At 40.1% G+C, this 22,631-nt stretch overlaps 1 protein-coding gene across 2 annotated transcripts in view; it reads left to right on the forward strand.

Moving 5' to 3' along the window:
- The first annotated feature begins 14,168 nt into the window (after window positions 1–14,168).
- The window catches only part of tsc22d2 (TSC22 domain family 2), a 35,751-nt gene continuing 27,288 nt past the window's right edge, over window positions 14,169–22,631 (forward strand). Inside the window, exon 1 of one of the 2 annotated variants that reach the window (XM_027290029.1) lies at window positions 14,169–16,534. In XM_027290029.1, coding sequence (XP_027145830.1) covers window positions 14,916–16,534 — 1,619 coding nt within the window. In that variant the 5' untranslated portion in view covers window positions 14,169–14,915. The remainder of the gene's footprint in view (window positions 16,535–22,631) is intronic. The other variant, XM_010736643.3, reaches the window with a different exon arrangement.

Genomic DNA, 22,631 nt, shown 5'->3' on the forward strand with positions numbered 1-22,631 from the left:
CACGTCTTCACCATTTGAGGGATACAGTGGAACGCATAAGCTTTGACATATGAGCTGTCAGAGTCAACTTCATGTGATGAGTGTCCCTCCAAGAATGGTTATAAAGGTTTTTTTACTCAACAAGGTCAAGACAGAGCTAGAAAACAATACCATTATCATACGATAACATATCTGCTGTTCATAGCAACTTATGACAAAACATGTGATAACGAGCTTGCCTGACTCTAGTAACCTTTGCTCCCTGAAAAAGGTCATCATGGGAGATCAAAGGTGGTCCATCTGCATGGCCAGTAGTCAGTCTGCATGTGTTAGACACAGCGAGTCATACAATGAAGCAGTCTTTTCAGAAGCCTGTAAACCCCCCATCTGTGGAATGAATCAACACCACCATTGATCACAACTGCAACGTGTGGATGTCACACACACATGCAAATTAACTCTGAAAAGCACATGCACATCACACACACACACACAAGGTGAGCCTACATAAACCTGCGTCATGCTGAGAGCAGTAGGTTAGTCTGCATTTGACTAGCAATGATGTAACCAGAAGGCCTTGTCTGCAACACACAGAAGAAGAAAACTGTGTAAGAAATTAAGAACTATCTCCCCCTTTGTCTTATTTGGGATAATAATAACAGCATCTCACTTAATTTGTCAACAAAATGCTGATATCTAAAAATGCTGAACCGCACCTTTAATAAATCTAAGAAAAAACATTTAATGATGCATGAGATCTGTGTAGTAAAAACACTTCCTGTGTGGCTCAGCTGCTTTGCTATGAAACCCTGCCTGCCTTACTGTTTCCTGTGTCTTCGTTTGGTTTGAAATCTTCTCCATTTTTCTCCTGCTCACCCCATAAAAAATGCTTGAGGAATGTAGATCATGCAACACCCACATTTTGTTTTCTTTAAAGAAGTTCACTTACAATAAAATGTAAATGTAATTCCTCTGATGGCATCTGGATGTATGTTCCTTAATTCCCAAAAGCACCTATCATGTAGCATTTTATGAACACATTTAGCAGGGATAAACTTTTATTACATGCTCAGCCAGCTGTAAGGAAGGGCAGGGTTGTTGTTCTGCAGGGCAGCAAGCTACTGTACATCTAGTCCCTCTAACTTCAGCGTGGTATGATAATGTACAGACTGGATATAAAGCCCCACTGTTCTGCACAGATGAATAGTCATGATTCATAGTGAAGGATGAACTGAGTCTTACTCTGGATGGACATTCAACACGGTCTTATCAGTTTCACTGTTTTACTGAAAGTCTCTCTTAACTTCTACTTTACGATACTTCTTATCATGATTTTAACTTCAGGGTTGGTCCATTTAAGCTATCTATATTAAGACACACAAAGAAAGAAGTAAATCATAAATGGTTAAATAATTAAGAAGGCACAGTCTGGCTGAGAAGTGTGAAACGAGGTTTCCTTTAAATCCTCCCAACGAGAATGAATGGGTTTTCCACTTGAATGAACTAACGCGAACTTAAAGTACCATATCCTTTTAAAGCAATACTTAAACGCTTTCATGCAGGTGGAATCACTATTGAGTAGTGCCTGTCAGTGTTAAAGAAGAAAATTGGCCTCTGTTTGATTCTGAGTTATTTAATATGTGTTTGACTACATGCCAAAACCTGTGATTCCTGTCTCATAAGTAAGATATATAGTGTGTACAGTTTATGTTATAGCATCTTTTAAATCATTCCAAAAGTTTAAAAAAGTGAGAGTGCAGGTGAACATATTGTTTTAGTACATACTGACAAACAGGTGTTGGTCAAGTCACAGAGTTAAATCTTCATAAATGAAAGCTACTGATGCTGATAAACAGCCAGACAATATTTATCACGGGTGTTTCTCCCACTTTGGTGCCTTGAATGTACTGAGGTTGGTTATGACACTTTTTACCCTTCCTACATCTGCCTGTAAAAGAAGCACAGCTCAGTTTCCTGTCCATGGTGCAGGAGGAGGTGAAACAGAAACATCCACTGTGAAATCACTGAAGTGTTTAATGTTAAAGTCAAAGTGAACTACTCATTCCAGTCAGTGACCTTTAGAGCAGCACATCTCTTCAGAAGGTTTTTTGAAAAATGATAATTTATGGGGAAAAAATATCCTGGAAACCAAAAGTGAGAGGCACCACTGCGGAGTGTTTGATTTGTTTATTTTACTGCTTATTTGTTTACCTTAGTAGTGAACTTTTGGCCAAAAGTCGCCAGTCAGGTGTTCATGACTCTGAAGGTGATCACTTGTGACAACCTGGTGCCAGGTGTGGTTATTTTTCTCTCTCTGTTGCTAAGTATTGATGAACGCCTTGCATCTGTCAACAGTTCAACATCTGGTTTGTTCTTTGAACACCACACCTGTTGATATGTACATGTGTTTATAGCTTGTATCGAGACATCCACATTTAAACATATACACACACTCACTTTCCAACCAGACATGCTACTAACCAAGAAAGCCTTCCTTTAAAGAGCAACTGTCATTTGCAAGTCAAATGAATAATAAACGAGAAGTACCACTGCAATGTACAGCACTTTGTGTTAAAGTACGTTGCATTGTTCAAACAGGTTGAAGTCTGACAGATATGTTTGTTTTTCTGCTACTGTTTGCTTAAATTATTAATGGTTTTGTAATAATGCAAATATCAAGCATGTAACAAGATTTCATGTGACAGAGCGAAACTACACTGCTAAACTACATCTCATCTGATCACATGTACAATATTATTTAATTATTATTTTAACCAATTATTTGTTATCAGCAAGGAAGACAGATGCCAGTGTGGTAAGTACAGTAGAGAATCTGCTGTTTCACTGCTCAGTGATGACACCTCCTGGATGTGGCTGTTTACTACAGCTTTGATTTATATCCTGAAGATGAACTGAGAGAAGTCATGAGCAAACTGTGGCACAGATGGTGCACTAGAGCTACTGGTTAGAAAACACTTGGCAGGTCAACACATAAAAAAAAAAATCCTCAGGGAAGAAGAAGAAGAAGAAGAAAACAAGCTGCCTCGAAGCCAGATTATTGTTTGTGTTAAATCATGTCAGTTTCTCACAAGCAAATAACCTGACAACATTCCTAAGTAACTGTTGAGTATTTGACCACATTAAAGCTGATACTGATGAGTATCCTCATTTGATAATGAGTGCCAACGGACCAGTGGAATTACACTGGCAGCAGTCACAATGTGGGAACACATTACTTTCTTTTATTTTTTATACAAGATTAAGTCAGTCAAGGATGATTAAAAGATCTTTATAAAATGACAATATTAAAAATTTCACCAAGCAACCTAACTGAGTTAAGAGTCTAATGCATTCTTGCATGGGCAGAAAAATAATACTGAATGAAACATCAGATCCAACTTGTTCACATAAAGGTTTTTTTTACGTTTACAGTGGCATTTTAAGATTTTAAACTTTTAAAATGATTTTATTGTCTTAGTTTAAATCTGTTTTGTTTTATTGGGGCATATAACGATTGAAGTGTGCCAACAATTCAATATTCTATAATATTTTAAAGTCTTCAAAAGCAAGCAAGACCAATATTTTCACTTAAGAGGTCATTTTCAAAAAGCTGAGTTAGCTTTAATGGTTGGAGGCTTGACACAAGAATAGAGAAAAATATTTAAAAAATTATACGACTTTGCTTCAAACAGTGCATTATATTGATGCCATTTTCTCCTTAAAGGGGCTCACAAGTGATTTAGTATTGGGCATAAAGGGGACTCACAAGAGAGATTTATAAAAAAGAATGTCAAATCAAAGATGAGAGCCTGAGAACTAGATCCTCTGCCATAGCCACATGTGTAGTTTCAGAGCTATACAGTGAGATAAACACATAGTTAGCCGTTGAAGTTTTTAGTGGAAAGAGTAAGATCAAAAGTACAAGTTAGTACAGTAACAACTAAAATGTGTGACAACTAGCTGTCAAACAAGTAACATCGTCTCTCATACCATTTTTATGAATGTTTCAAACAGAAACTTGTGTCCATTGTGTTCATAGCGGAAATGAATATGATTATACATGTATTTATTTCCTCCTATCTTAGCAAGACATCCCTAAACCCATGACAAATAGTCCAAATTTCTGATGAAGTTCATCAAAAGGTCTCATGTACGACCAATCCTGAAGTTTTTACATTGGCTACCCATTAAATTCAGAATCCAGTTCAACATTCCTGTATAATCGTGTTTAGAGGCTTGCATTGTCAGGCCCATGTCTACATTAAAGAGCTACTGCAGCCATATAAAACCAGTAGGGATCTGAGGGCCTCTGTTTCTTGCTCCAGGGCCCAGACAAAAGGAGACTGTGGTTTGTGAGGTTAGCTCTTACACTTAAGAGCTCTCTTCCATTGGACTTAGGACGATGTGTGGACACTATTAACACCTTTAAAAAAGCAGCTCAAGATGACCCATTTGGTTTGACTTGGTTTTGTTTAGTGTCAGCACATAAAGGGTTTTATGTGAATGAATGAATGAATGAATGAATGAATGAATGAATGAATGAATAATAAATCATTCCTACAGATGATGCTCCAGTAAGCACATTTGGGGATCTGACAAAATGGCGAATGTCACTTTGTCAGCTGTAGAACTATACTTGTAGTTGCTACTAGCAACAGAGGACCTAACTGGAACAAACCACGATGCCACCAACAGAGTATTTTAATCGGAGCCTCTTTGCCACATCTCTCAAACCAGACATCTCGAGTTTGCTACGCAGATTTTCCCCAATGAATAAGACCCTGATGACATCATCAAGGTTATTTTATTAAGCTCCTCCAGAACCACAGAACCCATTATGCAGTTGTATGTATTCACAAACTGCAGTGGTTCATCCTGTGTGCCCTTTAAACTTAAAGTGGCCTAATTATAAACAGTATACGTCACAGAAAGAGAAAACTCTGACCACATGGACTTACAGTGCTTCCCATTTGTTCATGTCCAGTCTCGGTTGGACACTTTGACCTCCACACCCACCTCTCAACCCCACATTAAGCCTCCCGATGGCCCTGCTGGCCTCTCAGACTACAATAAAACGCCATAATCCACTTCAAGCCTGGCAATTAAGAAAATAAGTCGCTCAGGATTTGGAATACAATGAGAAGATTAAAAGATGGCAGCACACCTGCTAAACAGTAAGGGATATTATGGCTTGTCTGTTGGTCAAAGGTCATTTGCTTTAGGCAAAACCTTGAGTCATTGTGGGCGGTGTTGATCCACTCTCTCTACACAACATATAGGCACTTTTATGAGCATTTAATCAAGGTGGAATGACATGAATGACATGTTTACTCCTTCACCTTCCCTGTGATTTTCACAAACACTGTTACTATGCCCGCTGGCAAATTCACACTGAAGTAAATGACACTAATTAAGAGATTTAATCCTTTCAAAGAAAACGGTGGTTTGCTGTTGTTCAAATGAGGATGAATGTTAGCAGGAAAACAAACTCATTGAGTCAATGGATGGTTGTGTATGCATGTGTGTGTGTGTGTGCGTGTGTATGTTTGTGCATTTATATAGAAGGATTATGGCACTACAATAGTTTCAATTGATTTTGTATTTAAAAAAAACAAAGAAAATTAATTTGACAGGTTTTCAATTCAAATTTTAATTGATATACTGAATCATCTGTTGAAAACAACATTTTAACTCCCCTCATTCAAGAAACATACTGCTTTTCCTTGAATTCTCCATTTGAGATTCATGTTTTGTTTTGTTTTTAATCTTCTTTTTCCAAATGTATGAGGAAGCATGAATTATTTTTAATGTTTTTTTTTTTTTTTTTGTGCAACGCTGTTGGAGAAAAATGTTCTGCCTGCCTCTACTGCCTCCACAGCATCTGCGAAAAGTTCTTTGACGAAGAGTGCTTTGAGCTAAGTGCTAACGTCAGCTTTCTAACATGATCATCACAACATAGCAATGGTAATATTCTGATGTTTAATAGATGTGAGCTTTACCATGATTACTATCTAAGTTTAGCGTGTTAGAATGCTGATATTAGCCAATTAGCACTAAACACAAAGTACTGTTGAGGCTGAGATAAATATAAGTTTTTCAGGTCATAAACCAAAATACTGAAAAAGTAAAAATATGTCCTGATGGTGGTGCTAGAAGTCCTTCTAATATGACATTACCATGTTTACAGCCATGCTGTTACAGTGGCTAAAAATTGAACATTTCAAGTTGATTTTTCAAGCTATTAAATGTTTTAAAGCTGTTAGTCAGACTAAATTAACAAATTTGAGAAATAACTTAAAGCTTATTATGGTACTTTATATGCACTTAATATGTCAATCAATTAAGATGTAACTGATATGTCTCTGATAATTAATAAAATTAATTTGTATTATTATCAATAGTATAATTAAGCATTATTAGTTAGTAAGTCAGAGGACTTACATCACATGATACAGCCTCCTTGAATATGAATAAAACGTGATTTTCTTTTATGTGATTCTGAAATGATAATTGTAACTTTATTACAATGATTTTTTGTTTTTGTTTTGTATTTCTAGGGTTTGTAGATGGAGATAAGTTACAGTGAGATGAGAGCTTGAATAGTCAGTCAGTCAGTCAAGTTTCACCTTTTGACCTCTAACACTGAGCTGAGCTGAGCCACTTAAACCTACCTGTTTACTGAAGACAAAGAAGTGTGAAAATGTAATGAAGACTTACTGGGTGCAAACAGGCAGTAGCTGATCACAAATACACATATGCACACTAACACACACACACAAATAGATTTATTGTGTGTATTGTTTTTTGCATTTTTTGCATGTTGAGATCCATTTGTGAGGTGTGGTGAATCTGCAAGTAGACACAAAAACTTGATATCTCATTGCATAAGACAGCACACAATCTGTTTCCATGATGCAAATCGCTATTCAGGGGAATGAGATGTTTTGTCAGTTGTTTTGACACTTTGAGCAAAATGATTACCCTGACTGATCGAGATAAAAATCTTACATGGCAGTAGTGTGAGGTCATTGTTGTAAATTTATGCCCACTCCTTTCACTTGAATTATGACATGTAGTGACTTCAATAAAATTCACGAAATTTGAAGAGGAACTTGTTCACGTTCAGTTATATGTGGGCGTATAAGCATATATTATTGTTTCCATGCTTTTCAACACGTATCCACATTTATGAGTCACTGTCTCTCCTTCTCACAAACAAACCCACAATGTGATCCAAAGTGCCTGATGAGAGATAATCTTTTGGGCCAAGTGCTTGAACACAGAAGATTTCTGTTGTTTTCTTCAGATGTTGTTGCAGTTTCACACAATGAATCGGAACTACGTCTATGTTCAGGATTACAGCTTAAAAATCTGTCCTTAACAGGAATGTTTCACCTTCTCTGCGTTCAGCCTAAGTGGCATTATTCTTTGTGTTTTAAGGGTTTTAAGACTGCAAGGCCCTGAACTTTGTACTCTTTGTTTTTTAGTAGTGTGCAATTTTGGTAATTAGGGAATTTAAACATATTCTAATGTTGGCCTCAGTATAAAATGCCCATGATAAGATTGTTGGTGAAATGAGTTACAGGGGAATAATCAAACAAAATCTTAAGAAATAACCTAAAATTACTGAAGTAAAACATGTTTTTAAAATATGGCACAAATGTGATCCTGATTGAGAGTTTGTTCCACTGTCTGACCGCTAAGACACTAGATGCACAATCCCCCTTTGTCTTAAGAGTGCACACAAGTGATCCCTCAAAGGTTTGATAAACATGGAAATTATGTGAATCATACTGTAAGCTTCACATTTATCTAAACCATATGAAAACTCCATTTATGACAGAATGTGCTATACAACTCCCTGCAACAAAACACAGAATGAGCAAATATCTTTTTGAATAACTGACAGTAAGATAGATCAGAAGTTAAGATTGTGTAGGATCTTTGCCAAAGAGAATTGAAACTGCTCTGGAGGTTTGTGGTGGTCAAACTCTGTTGTTGTCCTGACATTTTCATTGGATGCAGAGGTTAGCACTGTCACCTCACAGCAAGATGAATTGGTGACCTGTCCTGTGTGTTCCTCACCTCTCACCCAATGCTTCAGTCACCCACGACCCTGAGTTATGCAGGATGGAAAATGATGGATTGATGGATGACATTTTCATATTTGCTCTGATTTAAGATGACAGGCCTGTATTTTCGATTTACAGCCTTTAATGTACATTTCTCTTCAACTTAACGTTCTGACTGAGGAAGAGCATCAAACTTAAGTACTTTGCACTTTTTTTTACATCCAGCAGCTCCTCTGCTTTCCTCTTTGTGCCTGCTTCAGACATAAAATGACTTCATTAAAATGATAAACGCTATTGTCCAATGAATCACAACCTCCAGTTAAAAGCCCATGTAATGTAGTGTACCTGTCTTTGTCTGTGAAGGTGATTAGAGAGAATAGATGTTACACAAGCAGATGTATCAGAAATGATTCACATCCCACGACACAATCTTAACTTCTGATCTATCTTACTGGCCTATAGGAGTATTCCTTGTGAGTTGCAACTCCTGTGCCAAATAAACCAAAGGGAGAGACTGATTACTTTGGTGGTCTTACATTCTCTGTGAGTTTTCTAGTTAATATACACATGTGTTATATAATTTCAATATCATATGTCCTGGCAGTGTAAAAAGAAGTTGCTATGGTTCAAAATATTTTGTGTCTGTGTTCCAACAGTCTTGTTCAACCTTACAGACAGACTGTGTATATTACAGTAAATCTTGTGGATTAAACCTATGTTTAACTCACATAAAGCATTTTATAATCTCAGGATATTGTGTAATAATAACTGGACTATGAAACCCCCAACAGGCTGCCTCTGAAGGAATTCATTAGTGAAAAAGAGGATGAACATGCATACCTCGGCAGAATAATGACAACCCAATTGTAATGGCACTCCAACAGCTCTTCTTTCTTTACTGTACCACTTCTAGAGTCAGTCGAAAAAACACTCTTTTTCCACGTGAGCGACAAGACATGACAACTTCCTTTGTCTTTTAAAATGTTTATTCAAAAACAAAGTAAATTACAAAGTCTGACGCACGATCAAAAGACTGCTCCACCATGTTCTGACTCGAAACTTAAAGTATACACAGTCAATTACCATAGTTACCACTATATAGTGACATCACATCATAGAATTTAGAGCATAGAAATTTGCTATTTTAAACTAACATACTCTAAGCCTTGTATGAATTATAATGAAGTTATCATCAATCATTTTTGACTGTTTTTTAACTTAAATTACTATTGCTTAACTGGCCCTTATTGGCCCTTACACCAATAATTTCCGAAAATACACCAGACTTTAACTCAGAGTTTGTTCTGTGAATCGCGCTTATTTGGAATCCAGGGGACAGAGGTCCACCTTGAAATAAATATACACGTGACAGTAATTTCACTTTATTTAACACTTACTTTTATTAGCTGTCAGACACAGGGAAATAAATGGTCACGGTCAAAACTAACAAGCCAATGTGTGTTTTCTCTGAAAAAGGAGCCTAATAAACCTGAAACCATGCACAAGGTTCATAGGCATATTTCATTATTTCGGATTTAGGTTGGTCAAGTTGCCCTGAACCAACCCCTTGTACCCATTTCTCTGGGGAAACCCTTCTTTTAGCAAGTGCTGAGTGATGTTTGGTCAGTGTGTTTGTTGATCGTGCACTCTCAGACCCCACAGTGCTTTGCTAAAGGCCAGAGGTCTCCCAGGTTGGGCTGCTGAAAATGACCGCTGGCCTGGACCTGGGGCCCCAAAATACAGTGGTACAACACCAGTCTTGTTGCTGCGGTGGTACACTGAAAGTGGACCCAGCATGTTGGACTATGACAGCCTGGTAGTCTTCGCCCTCAGGCTAGAGTAAATAAACACAACCAGCTACACAAACACTTTGGCTGGGACTGGGAAAGCCCACGCACAGCCCGCTACTAAAGGAGGGTGTCTAAGTATAGAGGGGGCTGTCGGAGGTGATGTCGCAACATTGTTTTTAGGGGGAGTTGTTTCCAGGTCCATTTAGAGAGGAGTGAGAAGTAATGTTTGGCTAATAAAAACACATATGATCTTGAAACAATTTAAAGACCACTGCTATGTGCATTTCAAAATCAAATTAAATAAACTCATCACAGTAATTCAGCATCTTTGTTATCAACTGTTTGATTTGAGTACATCCTCAAGCTCATAAATAAATACTTTCTACGATAAGCCTGTAAACGAGCTGCTTTTCCACACAAGTAATCTTATTTCCATTTATATAATAATAATATGTATGAATGAAGTCATAATCTTTTGATGTGGTATGTGTCTTTATGTGTCACTCCTGTCACTCCTTATGTCATTCCACTCTCAATCCATATTCGTATTGAGTTGTTTTTCATCTCCCCTGTCTTATCTGAGGACAGCATGAAATTGTTTTTGTCAGACAGGCCTTGTGAGTCCGCACCCGGACATTATATAACAGTGTAATTCAATGATTAGTGAGTCATGTCAGGGGAACAATACAGAAAAGCTATTTTCAACGACACTGTTCATCACCTGTAATAAACTTTATGAAAATACTAGAATTAGTTGTAATCACACGGTTATGTCGTTTTCCAGAGCAACAAGGCTACAATAAATAAAAGGCTATGGGATGTGGGATGGTGAGCTGTTGGTTAAAGTCATAAGACTGAGAGGTCACAGGAGGTCTCTGTACATGACAAAATGTCCTTGGGTGACACACTAAATCTAATATTACTACTACTACTACAAAGCTTTTATTTTTACTGCCATTCTCTACAGTAACAGTTCTGTATTGTGCATGTAGTGTCTGTGGACAGAGGGTTTTGTATGTTGTACAAATTATAAACCCTAGGAGGCTAATTTGTGTTTTTGGGCTGGCTACACTGTACACTGGGACTGTGAAAGCCACAAAATAAACCAGAGCTCAGATTAAAGTTCTTCCAAATGGATGTCTTCAGTGTTTCTTCAGATTTTGTTTATGAGAGCGACTTCTCTCGATACTTCTTTCCACAGTTCCATATTTAAGTACAACTTTGAGATACCTATATTTACATTTACTGCTTCTTCTCCACTACATATATTTCACAGCTGTTATTTTTGCACACAACAAATTGATCATTTTATAAAACATAAGATAGTACTTTATTTAACATGAAGGAAAGTGTTGGAGTACAACGTAGGAAAAACAGACAATAAAAAAACAAACAAAAGATTTATTTTATAGATTAAATTACCCAACAGTATATAAAGTTTTCAAATTGAGCTCAGATGCCTCCAGATGCATTATTAAAATGCCTCTTAGAGGGTTGCGTATCACAAATTTAAATACTCACTAATGATAATAATAATATGACAACGTCCAAATGGAACGCTGAATAATGAGTACTTTCTTTTGATACTATAACTGATAATACTTATAATACAATACCTTTACTTAAGTAAATTTTTATGCAGGACTTTTACTTAATGGAGTAGTTTTTACTTTGTGCTGTTACTTTTATTCAAATGAAAGACTAAACATTTCTTCTACAGATGGATTGGCTGTGTATTAAAATTAGGAGTTTATTTAAGATTTTCCTCTTTTTCTGGGGCCAAATTTCCATCAGTGTATTTCTGACACATGTGCTTCTGCATCGTCATCATCATGTTTCTGCTCAGACAAGCAGTTCAAGAGAAAGTAGTGAAAATGTATCATTATTTGGGGTGTATTTTTGGCTTCATGATAAATGTGAACTGACAGGAAATGAGGGGAGGGCGATGTGACAAAGGCCCTGAACTGAACTTTAACGGAGGACTTTGCGATTATCACAAAGTCACCAGGATGTCCCACAGTAAAACTTTTGTTAAAATCCAGATGTATGTTTGAATATCTGTTTTGAAGATCTGCACCAAAGACTAATCACTTTGTATGTAATCACATTGTATTTCAGTTTTTAAAAAATGTGTCACAATTATTTCAGACGTATTAGCAAACAAACAGGTCAGAAAGCATCTTTTTTGGTCGAGGTAAGTTCTTACCATGATCAGAACTGACGTCAGTGAAATATAGGCCAACCCCGTGTCCCATTTCTTTTTGCGTCATGTGTTGATCTTGTGACAAACTGTCCTGCAGTGAGCACAAGCCTTTGATGACTTTTATTGAAGCAATAATCTCTAGTCATAAGATCAGTGATAATGAATCATTATCAGGGGATAAAGTCATTAATACAGTGTGGTTGAAATCAGATAAACAAGTTTATTTCCTTTTATTCAAAAGGTTTGATTGATGACAGGGAGTCCAAATCATTTAAACCTCTGTTTACATGCTACAAGTGCTGCTAAGCTCACATATGAGTCATCACGTTCATATGAATTTAGGTGTGAATTGTGATAAAAATCTGGGCAGTATCTTAAGGTGACTACCTCTGACACACCTTTTTATCAAGGGTGTTAACCTGTCCAAAAGGGGACTATTTCTGTCCTCACAGGATTGACCCTGTAATACTGTGCAGTAATCACTCACTCCTTAAGAATCTGACAGAACAACACAATTATAGCGTGATGATAAATGTTTTTTTTATCTTTTCAAAGCAAGACTCTGGGTCAAATGTCCAATGAAAAATTCAATTGAAGGAAGGTGGAGTAATCATACAGCTTCAAACTAGATCTATGGGGATGTACATGGGAGGAAACTGAAGATCACATCTGTTTTTAGCAGCATATCAAAAATGTGTCATGTACATCAGCCTCTAGTGACAAAACACATGCAAGAATTAAACTGGTGGGAAATTCTGACATTATTAAATGCTGGAAATATCAAAACACAGACAAGAATGCATTATTCTCAATGACTTAATGTGTTTTGTTTTGTGCTATAGGCTACCCTTAGGGGTCACCATAGTCATGGGCCATATGTATGAGGCATTTCCTGCTTCCTGGCCATGACTGGCTGAGAAATGGACACAAGCCAAATGCTGATATGCTGTACTGGAGATTCTGCCTATATTACTAGCTGCTTTGTTTGCGACAAAAGTTTGTTGTGTAAATCCATTAAAGGAAATAAAGAGCACCTTATTGGTGACATCTTCTTTTATTACTTTTACAACACAACACACAAACCTGTACAATCATAGAGAAAGTATTCATGAAACTCAGTCCGCATTATGCCAAGTTAGCAATTTACATAGGATATGGGCTCTAAGACTTCCTGGAGATAAGTGATTCATTCAAAAACAACTTGTGTCATGACTCAGTTTATTTAACTGACTGGCTGCTTTTGACTGCGATTTTAAAGAATGAATGTTTCATACTTTAATCCCATAGATAGAAGCTAATTTTGTAACAGAGATCATCACTTTAGAAAAGATACTTCCAAAAAAGGACTTCAACCAGGCAGCCATGTATATGTATTATGCTCCATTTGTGATTCATGGGGGTGAAATCATTATGGTACAAATAGTGCAACAAAATAAAGAAACAAAAAAACAAAAAGTTTTCAATGAACTTGGCCAGCTACATTATTAAAATGCTTCTTAGAGGGTTTTACTGTACATCAAAAGTGAAAATACTTACATAAATAATAAGATGATAGTAGATGTTTAAGTATGTAAGGGATTGTGTTGTGTTATGGATGTTGTACGAAAAAATAAAAAAAACTTTCTTCCTGTGCATTGATTGTCTTATATGTATTTTATCATTAATAAAAAGACCATTGCAAAAAAAAAAAGGGCTGAAAAATAAAACCATATTTTTGATACAACAACTAATCTGATCTACTTTACCTATACATGCACCTTTATTTTAGCAGTACTTTTACTTAAGGAGTAGTTTTTGCATTTTGCAAAAAGAATATTTTTGTCTGGTAGTAACAACATGTATTTGTGATTTATAGGGACAGTTTAATCACCAAATTATAAACCAGACGTCTCCTAAAAAAAAAAAAAACTAACATCTGTCGACCTGGCTCTTACAGGGGTGGGTGGGACGTTAACCGGACGTGACGACATGAACAAAAATCATTTTTAAGCGCTGTAAAAATGAATTTCGCTCTTATGAAATTGTTGCACGCCTTCACAAACTGCGGCTCAGGTGAAAGTCTGTCGGTGTGTATTTTTTATTTATTTATTATTTTTATGAGTATTAGTTTTTTGTTTTACTGAAAACTAGTCTGACCTCCGTACCCAGGATGCACTTCGCTCTTGCCATCTTGTCGAGCGGCGGGCAGCAGCTAGCCGCCTGTTAGCCTGTTAGCCTGTTAGCCTGTTAGCCGCCGCTGTGGTGAACTCGTTATCTGTCAGCTAGCCTGCTAGCAGCAGCTGCCAAAAGTGAGCTGTCCGCACGGCGAGAGGCAAAACTTCACCGACTTTCAGACCGTTTTTTTCCCCCTCTGTCCGCCACTGGATTATATCCTCTTTTTTCTTTTTCTTTTGAAAAGCCAGTGGATTTGTTTACATCATGATGTCGCACATGCTGGTGCCGAGGTAGGGGAAAACTAGCTACCATCAGCTAACTCAGCTAGAAACACATAGATAGCTGAGAAGAAGAAGAAGAAGAAGAGTGGGCTACGAGACCGGGCCCGCCTCAGACTAAAGTACCGGTGGCAGCTGCTGAACAAGAACTTTGACAAGGGCCTGTTTGCAACTCCGCTGCCGGGACAAAAGGAAGGCCGTCCGGGTGTCAGAGAAACAGCCGGACACCGCGCAGCGTTTCGGGACTTTCGCAGGACCTGGCCCCCGCGGTTGTGACACTTTACTCAGACAAGAGAGGGGAAGAGGAGCGGTATGGGAATGTCCTGTGACGGTACGTGTCTGTGTCATATCCCTCGACTGTGAAATTACTTCGCAAGACATTTAGTCTCAGCGCTTCGTTTTCATCTGGGAGAAGACAGACTTGACGCAGATAGTCAACATGTCGAAAATGCCAGCGAAGAAGAAAAGTTGTTTCCAGATCACGAGTGTAACTCAGGCTCAGGTGGCGGCCAGCAGCATCACCGACGACACCGAGAGCCTGGACGACCCGGACGAGTCTCGGACGGAGGACGTGTCGTCGGAAATATTTGACGTTTCTCGGGCAGACATGGGTGTGTGTGAGAGGAGCTCATCCGAGGAGACCTTAAACAACATCGGGGAGTCTCAGGAGGGACAGCCGCCTACCACGGGTCCTGTCAACGGGGGTCTCTCTTATAAAAGTTTTGGCACTGGTCGTGTCACCCCACATAATTTAGGAGGAAGTGTGCCCGTGCCAGCTACAGCTCAACCCTTTGTTTCAAACTCAGCCACCCATCCGTCGACAGTCACCAGTTCAGTCCCTGCTGCCACTGTCTCCACCAGTGTGGCTCCCACTCCTCCTGTGAGCACCAGCTGTAGTTCCCGTTTCAGGGTCATTAAACTTGACCATGGTACCGGAGAGCCCTTCAGGCGGGGCAGGTGGACATGCACTGAGTTCTATGAGAGAGATTCGGATTCAAACGTTAATCGAACTGTGGATAGCATAAAGCCGACCGTAGTCCTTGATCACAGTATAGACAGGGACAGTGGTCTAGGGGCCACCATTAACTCTGTGGTCACTAGCAGTGCTTTTTCTGCACAGGCTTTGGAGAACACCACAGACAGTGGTTACTCCGCCGCCGCCGCCGGGCACCCCGCCCACCCCCACCCTTCAGAGCCTTTGCATCAAGGCTACAGCGTGGCTCCTCAGATAGGGAGCGGGGCAAGTGCCTTCCAGCCCACAGGGTATACAACTATAGCATCACAGCAACCACAACCGGCTCAAGTCAATATGCAGCCTGTTGCTCCCCAAACCTTCCTCTCTAACAGCCTCAATGGTGTGCACCAAGGTGCCATGCAGCAGAAGTCTCCCATTATGCCTCCTGCCACGCAGGCCCAGCAGTTTGCCTATTCTCCTCATCCCACTGGCCTCTCAGCTGGCCAGCCGGACTATCGTCAACAGCACTTTGGCTCAAGCACTCAGAACCTTCCCATGTCTGCCCTCCCCGTGGGGCCTCCAACCAGCCAGATACCTTCACCTCTAATCATCAGTGCTGGTCCAGGAGCCCAGGGGCTGGGTGGAGAGGCAGGCTCAGCCCAGGGTCCCCTGCTACAAGTGGGCAATGCACCAGCCATGGCCACCGTCCTTTCAGGAAGTGGCCAACAGCAGCATGTCAGCCAGACACAGCCTTCAGGAGGAATAGGCATTGCCCTTGCACCTTCCGTCACCACCACCGCCTCACACAGTGGTGTCCAGAATGCGCCTGCCACAGTGCCCAGTACCACCAACACCCCTCCGATTGGAGCACTTGTCCCGCTCCAGGGAGCCCACGGAGGAGCCACAACAGGCCTTCCCTCCGGCTTCAACATCCAGGCAGAAGATAGTAGGCAGAAGTCTGACGCCCTACCTCAGCCCAGTGCCGGTGTGGTGCCAGGGAAAGATGGTGTAAAGCCTTTCATTGGTGAAGGCCTCAACCTGCCCACTCCTGCTGTCAACAGCCTGTTTGGCATCCATATTACCATGAATGTGGATGATGACAGGTAAGGGGTTATAACGCACAAAAGGCCTATGTGATGTTCACTTCCATAAATACTGTTTACTGCTTTTTTGATTGGGGCATGTTGGCAATCTATGGGCAACATAATATTACAGCACAGATACAAGCTGCCTGAGTGTATGAAGGGGGAAATAAAGCTAAGGTATTTACAGAGAGCAGCGCTGATGGATGGTTGGAGGTAGTACGTATGTATGTGGAAGTTTGCCCTCATATTATACATTCTTACTGCATTCTACAGCGGTGTGGTCACACTGTGGAGAACGCCTTTCCCTTCACCAGTGCCAAAGTTAAGCACACTATAAATATAAGTCTTTGGCTGTGCTGAAAGAACAATAAAACAAAACACAATTTACTTCGATCTGTTTATAAGTGTAACGTTGCCGATTGGGAGGAACGAGGGATTGGAGGCGTAGCGCGCCAATGAAATCTGGCAGACTCTGTCTTTGTCATTAATAGTCAACCCACAAAACACTGCCTAGTGTTGCCTCTCTAGACACCCACACCCCCCTCCCTCAAGGCTCCATTCAACCATACAGGCTGTTGGGGTTTAAGGGGCGTTAACAAACATTTGGATAAGTTGCAACACACGCAGTAGCTGTGTTTTGTAGCTGTCCAAACATGGACAGTCTGTTTTTATTCTTCTCTTTGCTTAGAAGAGACAGTTAGCATTGTTGCCCCGTAAGGCAAACACTGACTCTTCACTTACCTACTTGCTGAAATGTACACACTATAGCTATTTTTAGGGTCTATGGCATGGTCCTCTTCACATCTTGAGCTGAAGTGCTGTCACTTCTTTTTGCCATTCCAAGTTAGCAGCACAGAGTTGGAGAGGCGATGTGCGCGCACACACACACACACACACGCACACACGTGTAAAGTCTGTCCTGTATTTATGTAGGCCTCAGTGTTTATCAGTGTGCTCTGTTTTGTTCTTCAGTGCTTATTATGAATGGTACAGCCAGAGAAGGAAGTGTGTGTGTGCTTTAGGACATTGAGGCCTGATTTTTATTGCTCATAGTCGAGATTTTCCAGAAGCTAATCATTGTTTACTGAGAGACTTTATCCCAGCAGCATCATATATGTGCTGATAATGTGCAGAGGGCAGAGATATTGTGTGTCGTCCCTGATTTCAACAAAGGAACAGCCAGTGCCCATTTCCTAGTCATTCCTGTTTGTGTGTGTGTGTGTGTGTGTGTGTGTGTGTCTGTGAGAGTGAGAGAGAGGAGTGACATCAGTGGCTGTCTGAGTAGCTATGGTGATGCTGGCAGCAGGACAGGACAGGATGTGTCAGGAAGGTGGAGAGGACAGACAGACAAACAGACAGACAGACATCTACATCACACACACACACACACACACACACACACACACACCTGTGGCAGTAATACAGACACGTAAGCCACTCTGTCTGTGGCAGTGATGACATGGCCAGACTGAATCAGCAGTACAATGTCTGCCTGTCGGCTGTTGCTCTCAGACTCGAGTCCCTGTCCGTGTTGACACAGCAGCTTAACAAAGTGTTGACTTGTTCCTAACCTGTTAGGGGCTTAAGCACCTTCCTCATGTTCTCCTTACACTTCCTCATTTTTCATAAGACCATAATTGCAGAGGTTTGAAACTGCATATAAACCCTTGTCACTTGTCAAGTAAAAAAAAAAAGAATAGAAAAAGTTTGCAGCTTACTTAATGCAGTCACTAGTGGAGGTCAAAAACTGAATTTTCCAGTTGTGTTAGTGGAATTTGGTGCACCTCCAATATTTGTCTTGATTGGCGTTAGCTGTGATGTAATAACCATTTAATGACTTTTACACTGAGCTACTTGTGGATGTCGAGTTGACACCAAACTTGGTCGACCATCAAAGCTTTAAAAATGTTCCATGGGAAATATTGACCATTGCTAAAAATGTTCCTGATGGTTTTGTTCATTGATCACTTTGTACCAAACTTTATGCAACGCCTTAGCTGCTTAGGAACTATGAAACCAAACATGTTGGACAGTGAACTAGGGAAATCAGAAACTTGTACATAGGTAGTAGACTTTGTTGAGTTTTAACAAAACTTTGAACACTGGATGGATTGTGCCTGCTGCATATATGCAGATATGTATACACACTGAATTTTGGTTAACCTCAAATCTGTGTGCAGTTTTTAAGTTGAGTTTTGGGGCCCAAAGGCAAGTTGGCAGTCACAGGCATAATTTTAACTATCATCAGTTGTAATTAAAATGCCTCGTTAACTCACAACGTTCTTGTAAATTTTAGTGAGTACCCCCCTCCCCCCAAAAAAACAAACAAACAAAAAAACATATTTCAAGGCACACGCCCCATCATAACGGGACACGCGTTTTCAAACTTTCTCCTGATCCTCATCAGAGGTGCATTGTTCTCTGCACAAGATCAGCCTCGTCAAGGAATCTGCTGCTCCAAGTTTCATTGTTTCTGTTTTGAATTAGAGTACATCACAAATGTGGAACAAAGCATTGTGTGGGTGGAGTCGTAAGATTAGAATGATTTCCCCTCAGCTTGGAATGGTTAGCATCTCTGCTCAGCACGCTGCAGCGCTGCTAGATAAAGCGATGAAGCTGCCCCCTGGGAAAAATCAGTTTCCTTCAGTAGGGGTACTTGACCTTTAACTCAATTACTTCTTTCAGGACAGACCACCCTCCCTCCCACTTGTACTGTCTCATAAGGAATGTTAATTACTAATCCATAATTGATGTTTTCCCAAGCAAAAGAACAGTGGCAGCTTAATTGTACAGTGACAAGAAATGCGGTGTGACGTTAAGTCTGGTACACAATTTAATGCTCAATCATGACATCCAGAGAAGGAGCCCAATACCTGACCAGATCAAATAGATTAATGTGATTGAGAATTGAATTCTGCACAACATATTCATTTTCCTTTCACATGTTCTTACTGGAAAGAATAATGATGTATTATGGGTCACAGGGTAGATCTGTAATGCAACCTTCTTTTTAAATGGTGAGTCATTTTGCTCTTTTGAAATCACACAGAGCACCACTGGTGCACTGGGGGTATATTATTTACCTTTTCCTGGATGAATTTGTATGGTGGCAAGACTCACCTTTTACTACACTGTCTTGCTTTCATTTGACCCTTCCTCTGCTATCTGAAGCATGTGCCAGAGGCCTGCACACTCTTCACCCACCCTTACACTCACTAACACTCTTGACACTGTTGGCTGCTGTTTTTCCTGAGGCACATTCGGCATGTCAGTCTTCCTGAAAAACTCATTTTTTCTAGTGCTAAAAATAGAAGTTACCTCAGAAGAGCTACAGATCTTTACTTTAGTACAATACTCATGTAAAAGAACAACACTGAATATCTCTTTCAATATCACAGCAAAAAGTAAACAAAGTCCTTGGCACACAAAATACAAAGTTTTTTTCTTTTTCGTTAAATTAACACCCTGCACACAGTGCTGGTACAGGAAAGGTCAACTCAACACATAGTGGGACTAGTTGTAGTGTTTCCCACAGAATGATGGTGTAACTGCTTGTAAAACTGAGACTGTGTCTTTAACAAAATTCTGGATATCATGTCTGTCTCTCTTAGTGTTTGTCAGTAGACCTCACGGGAGGAGGAAGAGAGCAAGGCAGAGATTGTCTACCAGTTAATCGATACAATCGATTCAATAACTTTACTTTTGACTACCAGACTTGAAAATGACCAAGTTCAGCCAGTCTGCTGTTGGCTGCTGTATGAAATACAAGAGTTGAGGTGACAGTTATTTTTCTCAGTCAGTATGAAGATTCGAACATACTACCATCCAGTCATAAGCATGGTTTTGTAAACTTATTCCCGGCGGATTAAAAGGCTGCCGCTCATATCAGTAAGTAATCCAATAAACTTGTGCCAACAAAAGGAAAGTAAACCAGACCTGCCTAATTTACAAACCTCCTCGACTTGTATGCTAGAGCCGACATATGACGTCACCGTGCAATTGTGGAAACTCAAATACACACAAGAATAATTTCTCCTCACACACATTGAATGTCACATAAAGTTGTAATCTGATTGGAAGCTTTATGAAAGGTCAGCTGCAAAGTGCGTGCGAGTTCAACTTGGTGGAAATTGTGAGTCGTCCATCTCCAGCTGTGGCGAGTGCAGTTGGGAAAACAATGGTTCACACTGGTGGAGAGTAATTTTGTCGGCAACCTTTGTTGCCGTCAGTCTTTCAAGCAGCCGCCTGCTAAGATACATTAACACTGGATTGATTTGAAGCTTATTAGGATCTTAGCAGGTATCTAGATGGTTAGCACTTAATGACTGTCAGCTCAGTGTGTCAGAACAACATTGTTTTACTTGTCAATCAAGCAGTAGTGAATGGCCGTAAGGTATAAAGAAGAATCTGTGTTTCGCTCCAAGTACTACAACATGTAATTTCTGAGTAGAGCAGGAGGCAGTGATGCACTGCACTGTATCTAAAACTTAATTAATAATAATAATATATATTTATTTATTTCTATTTTCATCATTGTCTATCCCTAAATCTGAAGCAAATGAGCAGTACATTAAACATTTTAGAGAGTTGGAGTATTTTGTTGAATCCCTTAATAGTTAATTTCTATCTTTCTCCATGTCATCTTAATTTATTTTTTCTCTGGTGCTCTCAAACAGTCCGTCACACACCATCATTTTCATTTATTTTTATGAACCAGTGAAGAGACACTGGCCATTGAAATGAGCGGCGTTTTTTTTTGCCTTTTTAAAAGCTGTGAAAGACACATGGTTTGCAAGCCTGTGTCAGCGACTGGTCAAAAGTGCATGTTATTGACTGATATTTTATTCATTGTTTTGGACAGAAATCAATCTAAGGATTACAAACATAGAACAGGGGACAAAATGTATCTTTATTTAATTGTAGAAGAGCCAGCCTCCACTGATTGTTAGTCTGAATGTGCGTGCGTTCAATGCTCGTACTGTAGCGCCTCCCTCCATTTTACCTCTTGGCACTTTGACAGTTGAACACAAAGGGGGAGGAGCTGAAGACAGCGTGGGATGGAGAGTCCGGTTTAGGATGGGGCGCGTGTTTGTGTGTGTATGTGTGTGTCTGGGGTTGTAGTTTGGTTGCCACAGTGCCTGGAAACAAGGGAGCAGCTTATTTTCCACAGATAGCTGACCTGTCTGAACTTCCAGGGGACACATTCCAGGAGCCCTGAATGGCTGTGATTGTGGGGGCGTCCCGGGCTGTGGCCTGAGCAGACGGGTCTGCACCAGCTCTGTTTTTGGGCTGGCCCACTGGCTCTGCCTCGTGTCTGTCTCCCTGTAATGTGGCTGTTCTGTCTCCCTGCCTCTTGTTTTTTGTCTATCCCTAACCGACCTGTTAACTCTCGCTCTCTCTCTCTCTGCTACTAAACTGCTGATGCAGTTTTTTTTCTCATCCCATCATTCACATCATTGTCTTTTCTAGTTTTATTTAAAGCAAGAGAGAAACCTCAGTTCCTACACAAAGTTCTCTTTTCTTTGCTTTTAAACTGGGGTGAAAGTTTTGGTGTTGAGCAATCACCAGCATGTTTTTACAAGCCTAATAACTGACCACAGTTGGCTTTTAATAATGTCTCCTGGAACTGCTGTCATGGTGCAGGCGAGTACAATGCTTCTTTCTTGCACAGAGGCAGAGGAAAACTAATGTCCTGTTTTACTTTCCCTTTTTTTAAAAACATACATTTTCAAAGATCTGAAGAGGCCAGCAGTGTGAGGCAAAGTGTCGAATAAGTTAACATCGCTGGACCCACCCTGTTATCTCAACAAGATGTTGTCAGGGGATCACTTCCAATTAGAGTGGACCTGCCAAAGCAAGTAAACAACCATGCTCCTGGCGGCCTACCATAACTAACTCAGTTTGTGCTGGAAGCAAGGGCATTGAATTAGACGCAGAGTGTGTTGCAGGTTGTTCCAGGAATGAGGACAGTGTGTGCAAACTGTTGCTGTTTGTTGTCTTTTCCAAAATGGTCTCAGTGCAGAGCAGGTTAGACCCCTTCTTTTAGACCGGTCACAGCATGTTAAGTATGCACTGACTCATTTCTAGCCCTTTGACCATGGAAGAACCCTGTTGA

The sequence above is a fragment of the Larimichthys crocea genome, chromosome XVII (genome assembly GCF_000972845.2).
Source record: "Larimichthys crocea isolate SSNF chromosome XVII, L_crocea_2.0, whole genome shotgun sequence".
Lineage (NCBI taxonomy): Eukaryota > Metazoa > Chordata > Actinopteri > Sciaenidae > Larimichthys > Larimichthys crocea.